The sequence below is a fragment of the Mustela nigripes genome, chromosome 1, assembly GCF_022355385.1.
Source record: "Mustela nigripes isolate SB6536 chromosome 1, MUSNIG.SB6536, whole genome shotgun sequence".
NCBI classification, from domain to species: domain Eukaryota; kingdom Metazoa; phylum Chordata; class Mammalia; order Carnivora; family Mustelidae; genus Mustela; species Mustela nigripes.
The window spans coordinates 41,469,463-41,480,748 of record NC_081557.1 but is presented as its reverse complement, the minus strand read 5'-3'; the positions used below and the strand labels follow the sequence as shown (position 1 = coordinate 41,480,748).

Sequence of the window (11,286 nt, the reverse complement as noted above, 5' to 3'; positions counted from 1 at the left end):
TTTTGTGTTATTTTCTTAGGATAAAGTCTCATGAATGGTAATTTTGGGGGCAAAGATTATGAGCATTTTTATGGCATTTAGAAACACAGATCAACTGCTTTCCAGAAGATTACCTTCAATTACAAAGCTACTAGCCATGGATCGCATCACACATTGCATCAGATTTACTTCACGGTCACTATAGGCATATTATTCTCGGAAATTTTTTTGCGTTTGATTGCTTTAATTTTTTTCTTGCAGTTTGAACATTTTTCGTTTTTGAAAAACAAGACTAGTCTCTAGGAGAGACAGTTCAGGGCCACGTGGGCTGCGTAAAGCTCTCGTGGACTACATCTCCCAAGGAGCCCCGCGTTCGCGCCGACAGGAAGTGGCTGGAGCATCTCCCGCCTCCACGCCGAGGCGAAGAGGTTCTATCCGGGGCCTTGGCGCTTCTCTTTCCTTTCGCGCCGGTTGCCGCTGCGGAGCGCGGCGGGTCCATGTGCGCAGTGAGCGGCGCTATTCCTGGCCCAGTAGCACCCGAGCCCCGGGTTTGACCGAGTCCGCGCTGCGATGGACCCCAACACCATTATCGAGGCCCTGAGGGGCACCATGGACCCAGCCCTGCGTGAGGCCGCGGAGCGCCAGCTCAATGAAGTAAGGACGCCGGGCGGGCGGCTGACTGTGGCAGGCCGAGCCCTCTGGGCCTGGCCAGAGGCGCGGACGGCGTCGCTGAGGGGCCCAACTGGAGGTGTGGGGCGGGGACCTGACTACGAGTGCCACGCCAGGGCGCCTCGGGCTGCTGCGGTGGTGGTGGCGGCCAAGGCAGCCTTTGCGTCGGATCCTGAGCTGGGCCTCTGGCTGCGGTCAAGGCATGAGGAGCCGGCTGAGGCGAGGCGGGCGTGACGGGCTGGACACATGGCTGGCTTGGGTGGCCGGCCGCCCTCTGGCTCATTCCCAGCTCATTCCTCGCGCCCAGGAGGGGGCGAAACTCACTGGGAGGTTTTTCAGACGTTTCCGGGAGCAGTCTCGCTGGCGCCGGGGTCGGAGGGGCTCTTGGGAATGCAGAGCCGGTCCTTTGGGGGTTTCGCCTGTCAGCTTGTCACTTCAGTGGGCTGATCCGTGATCTGTACAACTTTCTTCTCTGCGACTGAGCGGCCAGGGAAAGCTTTCAGAGGCAAGCCCCCGCCTCTTGGGCAGGGCGAGGGTAGTGCGGGCTACCTCTATCAGTCTGATTCACTGTTCTACTCTGCTAATGCCTCAGTCGGGGAGGCAGGGCGGTGTAGTAGAAAGTGTCAGGTGAAGTGCACCCTTTAGGTAGAGCTGAACCACTAATTTTCTTGACTGACCTTGGACAAGTCACTTAACCTCTTGATGCTGAATTTCTCCCATTCATAAAATTAGGCCACAGGGTTGCTGTGACGGTCAAAGTGAGACAGTGTAAAGCAGGGTGCCTTGAAACGTGCCAAGCTCCTTATCAGCTTGCGGAGGATTGGTTCCCTTTTCCCCCTTTATTTTCGGGGGACCACCCTTTGGAAAACAGCCGTAATATGTGGGGTATATTGTTGTACTGTCTTCAGTTTCATTGTTTGTTTCTAAATTTCTGCAACTTTTTATATTTCAATGAGTATTTTAAAGGCATCTTAAAAGGACCCCTGTAATTTCCTATGCCAGTTAATAATTGTCTTTTGGTATCCCACTGAGTCTGCAAGCTTTAGTGAAGTTCAGTGTACATTTATTTTTAAATGGAAAAAGAAGCCCCTCTTTAAGGTAGAAATTCAGTTATTTTAATGCTCCTCTTATCTAATTTAATGCTCCTATTTAATGCTCTCTTAGTAGGAAACTCACTTAAAAACATTATATTGACTTTACAGAAGCCACAGGAGTATTCCTAATTGGACATCTTAAATGTACAGTGCTCTTTTTAGAGATCTCTGCCCTCAATGAACTTATATTTGAAGACTACCTACAGAGTTTAGACAAATCAAGTGTACAGTTGTTTTAAAATAAAAAAGTTAAGTCTTAATATATACATAAATGCGACTGTTATTAGCTCAACCAAGAGTGATATTCAAAAAAATTTTTTAAAGATTTTAGGATTAAGTAACCTTCACCCAACATGGGGCTCCAACTTAAAACTCCTGGCTGGTGAGTCCCATGCTCCACCCACTGAGCCAGCCAGGCCGGAGGCCTCACCCCCCATACTCAAATTTTTAGGCTCAAAGTCACCTTGGGAGGAGTTTAGATTTCTTTTGTATAAAATAATGTGCTGAAACAAATTCCTCTTTAGAACCATTATGAAAATATGGAGGGAGTTATGGGTCACTTTTTATTTTGATTTGTTTTGTGATACAGGTTAAGATGAACATTATTTTGTTCATGAAGTATTTATAGATGTGTAAGTTAAGGCACCCTAAAAGTTTAGTTACAGTGATTTCTACCATGATTTTATTATTCTGACTAAACATGCTGTGTGTAATAATTTTAAAAATTATTTGAAAAAAGAGTTGGCTCCCTTGTAGAAAAATCTGAAATTCATTCATCCCTCAAGCAGGTATTGAATGTCTAGTTATATGCACTGATATCTTGTAATTGAGACCTGGAATAAATACTTCACAGGCTGATCTTTAGAAGATGAATAATCAAAATAGTATTCATAGCAATTTTTTTGCTTAACTCTTAAGCAACAGAAGTTAGGGTTTTGGAATACTCTGGAATAGTGAACACTGATTTTTTTTTTTTTTTTAAGATTTTATTTATTTATTTGACAGAGAGCGATCACAAGTAGATGAAGAGGCAGGCAGGCTTCCTGCCAAGCAGAGAGCCCGATGCGGGACTCGATCCCAGGACCCTGAGATCATGACCTGAGCCGAAGGCAGCGGCTTAACCCACTGAGCCACCCAGGCGCCCCTGAACACTGATTTTCTGTCAAAGAAAATTTGTGGTCTAACCTGAATTTCTGTGATTGTTAGCGGTTTACATTTTGCAGATTTCTTTCAATTATTCCACCTTAACTTATTAGTAATTTTCCTAAGGTAACTTTTCTTTTAATTAGAATATCCTCAGCTCTAGTCTTCATTCTGTTTTAATGAAGTGCTTCCATTTGGACACTTAACTTGCTTTGACTTATTTTGTGGCAGAACCTTGATTTAAGAAATAGATCCCAGATAAATCTTGAAGAAGCTTGACTGAAGTAAGAACGAGGAAGTAACATTTTTATTTCCTTCAGTCTCTTCTCGCTTTGTATAAGACAGATGAAGCAATCATTCCATACTGTTTTTATTCGATTGAAATTATATTTTGGTTCACTTAGTTAAAAGAAAAAGATTACTGAATTTGAGTAAATCTCTTCAGCTAAGTGAAGTAATCACTAGCTGTAAAAATTATAAATGTTATCAAAGTATTCTAGTGCAGATAGTTAAAAACAAAGTGCTCTGCTCTTGCCTCACAGTGATTGCACTTAACTGTTCCATCTGTTTGGATCCGCTTTTAGTCAGTTATCTCCCAGACTTGATCTATCATCATTTAAATTCCTTCATATCACTGAGGAGTTCCACTGACTACAACACGCTAGACATTCTACATCTCTCTTCATTTATTTTTCTCTGTAGCACTAGTTTATCATACATATTTTATTCTCACTAGTGTAATTTTAGAGTTTTATGAGATGAGGAATTTTTGTCTTGTTACTGTAATTCTTTGATTTGTCAGTATTAAGCCTTACTTAATTATAGCAGATAATAATATAGGCTTTAGCACTGTTATACCACCCCCCAAATCAAGGATTTTTAGATTATTTATATATTTTTTAATATTACATATAGATAAAATTAAGAAAGTTCCATTAGACTGCTGGAGACCACAGTAAGGACTCTCTTTTTGGCAGATATTTTTGAGATAAATTTTAGTATTAGGGCACCTTGGTGGCTCATACAGTTGAGTGTCTGCCTTTAGTTCCAGTCATGGTCCCAGGGTCCTGGATCAAGCCTTGCATTGGGCTCCCTGCTCAGCAGGGAGGAGCCTGCTTCTCCCTCTCACTCTGCCTGCTGCTCTTCCTACTTTGCCTCTTCTTAAGAAATAAAATCTTTTTTTAAAAAAGCTGAATTTTAATATTCCCCACTGACTACTCTGTAGCATAGCATGAATTTTGGTCCTTTTTTTTCCTAATGCTGTTAACAATTTTTGATCGCATTGTCATTTCCCAATTTGAAATATCTTCATGTAACAAGCTTTGCCTCAAACACTGGAGAAAACCAATAAGAAGTACAAGCTTTCTTGGAAATAAAATTGAAAACCGCTTAGTTATTTGATTTTTTTTTTTTTTTTAATTATGAAGCATTCTGTACTAGCTGGGAGATGTTAGGAAAGTTATTTAACTTCTAAGCATCATTTTCCTTACGTACAAAATAAAAATAGTAATAGTATATATGTCATAGTGTCATGTGGGTTAAGTGAGATGCATGTAAAAAATTCAGCAAAGTGTTTGGCACCTACTAAGTTCTCTCCAGATTATTTGAATCGTGCGTAAGTGCCCATTGATTAACCCATCTACCATGCCATACATTTTATTTCCTGTCTCAGTCTAACTGTAGTAGTTGTATATTTCTGTGGAAAACAATCAGTACTAATGGAGAAAGAACATAAGTACCTATTTAAACAGTGAGATCATTAGTAAGTAGCTTATTGTAACTTGAAAATTGGCACAATTATAAGCACAATGCCTGGCACACTGTGGACTCTCAGTAAATATTTGTTGTATGCAAAGAGAAGTAAGAACTTGTATAATACTAGAAATGTCTTTCAGTCTTTAGAGTTGTGTACAGGAATCTCATTTGTCACTTAAATTATATACTTTGAGATTAATTGACTTCTGTATGTCTTGAAGTACAGTTTTAAAAATTTGGTTTTTGGGGCACCTGGGTGGCTTAGTTAAGTGTCTGCCTTCGGCTTGTGTCATGATCCCAGAATCCTGACTGCTTAAGGCAGGCTTCTGGGATTGAACCCCACATGTTGCTCTCTGCTCAGCAAGAGAATCTGTTTCTCCCTTTCCCTCTGCTCCTGCCCCCGCTTGTGCTCTTGGTCATTATCTTTCTTAATAAATAAAATCTTCAAAAAAAAAAAGTTTTTGTTTTTTTTTTAAGGAAGTCTAAAATCTATGGCATTTGGTATTCATTTATTCAAAATTAATTGTTTATTATGTTTCCAGAGACTGTTTGCTACTTCCTATTCTCACTCAGAAATACTTGTTTCTTCATTTATAAGATGAAGTTAAGACATCTCTGAAGATTTGGGGAGGTTATTATAACAGACATAGTCTCTGCATTCTTCCTGCTTTCACTACCCGTGTTCTCAGTGGAAACCTTCTATACAAACCTTTGCTCCTGCTGCCCACCCTGCCTGTTAAGCTCTTAGCACCTAAAACTAAAAGTTTTCCTATTGGGGGGGTGGGGGGGCACCTGGGTGGCTCAGTGGTTAAGTATCTGCCTTCGGCTCAGGTCAGGATCCGGGATTGAGTCTCGCATTGGGCTCCCTGCTCCGTGGGAAGCCAGCTTCTCCCTCTCTCATTCCCCCTCCTTGTGTTCCCTCTCTCTCTCTCTCTCTCTCTCTGTCAAATAAATAAATAAAATCTAAAAAGGGGGGGGTTCCTATTCACAAATCTCATTATTCCCATCTTAAATGCTATCTTTTCCTACTCTGACCTTCTGTGATACTTGTAAACTGAAAGTTCATACCATTTTTTAACACCTAGTTTTCTGTATTCCTTAAATTTTAACTATTTTTATTTGAACTAGATGATTGCTCTCTTTTCTACTCTAAAAGTTAGTGGACTTTGAACTTATCTCTAATAGGAATAAAATCAGTAGATGAAGGTTTTTTTTTTTTTTTTAAATTAACTGAGAATGGACACTAACAACTAATTGTTTCTGATTATTTTCAAATATTTTAAAAATATTGCCTATCATGTGGCAGATTCTGTCTTTATGCCGGGGATCTGATACTGTATACAAGACAGAGTCCTCTTTCTCAACAAGCTTACATTTGAACTGAAGTTTTAAATGTAATGTCAGGAGAGGGGCCTGGGTGGCTCAGTCAGTTAGCGTCTGCCTACCACTCAAGTCATGAACCCAGGACCCTGGGAAGGAGCCATCCCTCAGACTCCCTGCTCAGTCGGCTTCTCCTCTCCTCTGGCCCCTCTACCCTCCTTTGTGTGTGCTCTCGCTCTCTCTTACTTGCAAATACGATATTTATAAAAAATGTAATGTCGGGAAAATTTTTTTTTGAAATGTTTATTCTGAATAACAGTTCCCAATCTGGTTTTACTTTTTTTAAAAAAACTTAATTAAATTTGATTAATTTATTTTTAAAGATTTTATTTATTTATTTGACAGAGAGAGACACAGCCAGAGGGAACACAAGCAGTGGGAATGGGAGAGGGAGAAGCAGGTTTTCCCGCTGAGCAGGGAGCCTCATGTGGGGCTCAATCCCAGAATCTTGGGATCGTGACCTGAGTCAAAGGCAGACCCTAAATGACTAAGCCACCCAGGTGCTCTCCCCCAACCCTTTTTTTTTTTTTTAATTTCAGAGAGGGAGACAGAGAGAGGGCAGAGAGAGAAGGAGAGAGAATCTTAAGCCAACTGGTGCTCACTGCAGAGCCTGACACAGGGTTCAATCTAATGACCCTGAGATCCAGACCTGATCTGAAACCAAGGGGCACTTCACCGACTGTACCACCCAGGTTCCCTTGGTTCATTTAATAGCAAATGTCTTTATGATAGACACTGAGCTAAGTGGTTAATAGAAAGTATTCATGATTTCCTGCCTTTCTGGAGTTTCATAGTCAACACAGCCTTCACAGATGCATGTGGTTGGGACTTATAATAGAGCTGTGTGTAAGTTTTAGATGAGATTCTTAAATTTGACTTTGCTTAGAGCAGATTTGATCTCAGCATCAGTATTCCTTCCCCTCTTACACTTGCAGTAAGAAAAATGCTCTAAGTAGAATTAGGAGGCTTACCTAGGAGCCTTTTAAACCTTCAGTTCCTAAGCTTAATGTGCTATAAAATGGTTATGTAGGTAGAAAAGCTGCTCATATGCTTTATGTGACAAAGTAAGTGGTCTTGGCTTTGCTAAGTTTCTTGATACTTTGCGTTTACCTTTTAAATTCATAAACTAAGTCACTTCTAGGATTTTCACAGATGATTACAATTACTACTGTAAGTGATACATTTTACTTATAAGTGATGAAGTTGATTTTTCTTTTATTAAAGGACCTATGAAATGTGCAGTTAATAAAAATGTTAGGCATGTTAATAGTACAATTTGGCATGTCTAGAAATTCAGCAAAATATTTATGAGAATATAATGTATATTTAACATTCCTTAATTAAGAATATCCCTAAGTAGATACTGTTTTGAATTTGGGAGAGGGAAAGTCCCTGGATACTTTGGCTGTTACACAGAAGTTATTCAGTGACATAGCATGTGAAAGATCTGAAAGAAAGATAATCACTGTATTAATATATTTATAAGAAAATTTCTTTTTCAGATACAGTAGATGGATATACTATTTTACTTACTGTTTGTTTCTGTCAGTGGCGCATTAATGAGTTTGATTTAAAGTGTGTTTTTTCTTTTGGTTACTAAAGTAATTTGCTTTTGTTTTTGTTTTTTAAAGATTTTATTTATTTATTTATTTGTCAGAGAGAGCGAGGGAGTGCACAATCAGGCATGGCAGGCAGACAGAGAGGCAGGCTCCCCGCTGAGCAAGGAGCCCAATGGGACTCGATCCCAGAACCCTGGGATCATAACCGGAGCCAAAGGCAGTGGCTTAACCGACTGAGCCACCCAAGCATCCGTGTTTTTTTGTTTTTAACTAAAGTAATTTGTGATTAAGAAGTTATTTTAAACTCCTTGGTTGAAAAGCATTTAAGTACCACTATTTAATGAAAAGCTGGAAGACATAATGAAGAGCCTCAAGCCTGGCCCTGATTCTACCACTGTGATGATTTAACCTCACTATGCCTAATATTTTGTGTAGATAAAATAGGGATAGTATTGTCTTTGTCATATTATTTTTATTTATTTATTTATTTTTAAAGATTTATTTATTTGAGAGAGGCAGCACACTAGAGGTTGGGGGAGACAGATGGAGAATCTTAAGCAGACTGTGTCAGCTCAATAATCACACTGAGATCACCATCTGTGCTGAAACCAGGAGGCAGATGTTTAACCAACTGCCCCACGAAGGCGCCCCTGTCTTTGTCAAATTCTTTAGTACAACAGAAAAGTTAGAAATCACTTTGCTCTTGAATTATCTGGTTATATTCATTGATGTACTTTGATGTCACAGTGCCCTTATGCCTCTGTTTTTCCTTATAAATAGTGTAAAGTACAGTAGCAATTGAAGCTCTCTTCATTTGGATTCCAATGGAGAGAAATAATAAAAAGTTACTTCTTAAAGAGTAACTATAGAAAAAAAAAAGAGTAACTATAGAAGATACTGACAGTTAATTACATTGGAAAATGTCAAGTAAATAAAATATTTTTTAAAAATTGGAGAAAAACATAACTTGAGTATTAAGTCGGATTTGAGGAGCTGGTAGACATCAGATAGAAAATGTATAGCAGGCAATAGAGAATATGGAATTGAAGGTTAGGAGGGAAACCAACAATGGAAAAGTTATTTTTCTCAGTAAATTAAGAGGAAGGGAGTATGATCTAGAGGTGTAGGATGGACTGGAGGGCTTCACCGTTGGCCATGCCCATTTTTGGAACTTTGAGAAACAGGAAAAAGGAGAATTGTGCATAAAAGTAGGAGGAACAAGGGCGCCTGGGTGGCTCAGTTGGTTAAGCAACTGCCTTCAAGTTCAGGTCATGATCCCAGGGTCCTGGGATCAAGCCACACAAAAGACTCCGGCTTAGTGGGGAGCCTGCTTTACCCTCTCCCTCTGCTGCTCCTCCTGAAAATGTGCTGTTGCTCTCTCTGTCAAGTAAATAAATAAAACATTTTTTAAAAAGTAGGAAACAAGAAAAGGAATTTTAAGTAAGAAGGTTGGTTGTGGGTAATTAGTTTTCTTTTTACTTAAATGAATTTCATAGATTTTTCTACTAGTAAACATGAATTACTTATGTAATAAGTAAAAAGCTATTAGAAAAAGAAAGGGTTATTGATATTTCCAAATGAGGGGGGTTAAAGCAGAATGAAGACTCTGGGGGGAAAGCTTTTAAAATATTGGTAACCTTGGAGAAAGCAATTTTCTGAATACAGTGTTAGAATGCTGGAAAGGGAATGGGAATAAGACTGTAGGTTAAAGGCATAGTAGGGTCAGGGGAAATTTGTTTATGTATGTGTACTTTTCATCTTTTTCTTTTGTAAAGTTAGACATATTTGGGGGAGTGGGGAAAGTTTACCCATGGAGTAGTTTTCCAGGCCTATTACTATGTGGTAATAGCTTTCTACCTGTAATGTTTTATAGTCATATACCCAGAATTACATCCATGATACTGCTTTAAGACTTTATCTTCCAGGATGCCCGTGTAGCTCAGTCCTTAAGCATCTGCCTTTGGCTTGGTCGTGATCCCAGGGTCCTGTGATCAAGCCCCACATTGGGCTTCCTGCTTAGGGGGAAGCCTGCTTTTCCCTCTTCCACTCCTCCTGCTTGTATTCCTTCTCTCACTGTCTCTCTGCCAATTAAACAAATAAATAGAAAATTTTAAAAAAAGACCTTATCGGGGCGCCTGGGTGGCCTCAGTGGATTGAGCCTCTGCCTTCCGCTCAGGTCATGATCTCAGGGTCCTGGGACTGGGCCCAGCATTGGGCCTACTGAGCCACCTAGGCGCCCCTCTTAATAATCTCTTTAATATAACCCTACTTTGGGATGCCTGGGTGCCTCACCGGCAGAAGGATAGGGCAGGTTCCCTGCTGAGCAAGAAGCTGGGTGCAGGACATAATCCCAGGAACCTGGGGTCATGACCTGAGCTGAAGGCAGACCAACTGAGCCACCCATGTGTACCCACAATCTAATTTTGGAATATTTTCATTATCCCAGTAAGATCCCTCCTTCCAGTTGATTTTTTATTTTTATTATTTTTTTAAATTTTATTTATTTATTTGAGATAGAGTGAGAGTGAGAGCATGAGTGGGGGGTGGAGGGCGGGTGGCAGAGGAAGAGGGAGAAACAGGCTCCCCACTGAACAGGGAGTCCAACTCAGGGCTTGATCCTAGGACCCTGGGATCTTGACCTGAGCTAACGGCAGACACTTCACTGACAGAAGCACCCAGGAGCACTAATCCTTCCTTCCAGTTTAATCTCATATCCCAGCCTAGGTGATTGCTAATCTACTTTCCCTCAGAATTTTAAGAATCTCATGTCTGATATTATTATTTTATGTCCATTTGTTAAACTTTGGGAGAATAGAAGGCATTAGAGATTCCAGCTGGATGGAAATTTGTATAGGTCAAGTAGATAGATGTGCCAGGTTGAATTTGCTTCTGTGATTTCTGCTGTCAGAAACATTCTTTCTCATTCTTTCTTACCTCTTGGCCCAGCTCAGCTGTCTGAAAGTAACTTTTTCTCAGTTGGACTTTTTAGATTTGTACTTGTGTATTTTTGAAGGCAAATGACTTTGAAGAGTAGTAAAATCAGTACTTTTTTTCGTAGTTCAGTTTTGATTTTTTTTTTTTAATAACTTACTGAATTCAGCCACTTCGTAATGTATCCAGTTCAGTGGTGGTGGTGGTTGTTGCTGTTCTTTAAGATTTTATTGGGGTACCTGTTAAGTTCAAGCCCTAGTTCGGGTCCTTGCTCAGCAGGGAGCCTGCTTCTCCCTCTGCCTACCATTTCCTGCTTATGTTCTCTCTCTCTTACTCTCTGTCAAATAAATTATTTATTTATATCTCAGGTATTTATTTGAGAGAGAGCATGAGAGCCTGGGTGCACAAGCTGGGGTGGGGCAGAGGGAGAAGCAGAGTCCCTGCTAAACAGGGAGCCCAATGTGGGACTCAGTCCCAGAACCATGGGATCGTGACCTGAGCCAAAGGCAGATGCTTAACTGACTGAGCCCCCTAGGCTCCCCAAATCAAAATTTATATAACATTTCTATTGGCTTAGAATGTTCCTTTGAGACACTTCCCAATTAATACCTTTCCTCCCTCAGGTTGCCATTATTCTGACTTCTGTTGTTCTGACTTCTGTTAACTGTAAGACTAGATTTGCCTGTCTTTGAACTTCATATAAATAGGATCACCTGGTATGTACCCAAGTAGTCTAGCTTCTTAACATGTTTTTTGAGATCCATATTACTTGATTC

At 40.3% G+C, this 11,286-nt stretch overlaps 1 protein-coding gene across 2 annotated transcripts in view; it reads left to right on the top strand.

Annotated features, from left to right (window-relative positions):
* Positions 1-382: 382 nt before the first annotated feature.
* Positions 383-11,286, top strand: part of IPO7 (importin 7) — a 57,021-nt gene continuing 46,117 nt past the window's right edge. Inside the window, exon 1 of one of the 2 annotated variants that reach the window (XM_059408546.1) lies at positions 383-633. In XM_059408546.1, the coding sequence (XP_059264529.1) occupies positions 550-633 (84 nt within the window). In that variant the 5' untranslated portion in view covers positions 383-549. The remainder of the gene's footprint in view (positions 634-11,286) is intronic. The other variant, XM_059408555.1, reaches the window with a different exon arrangement.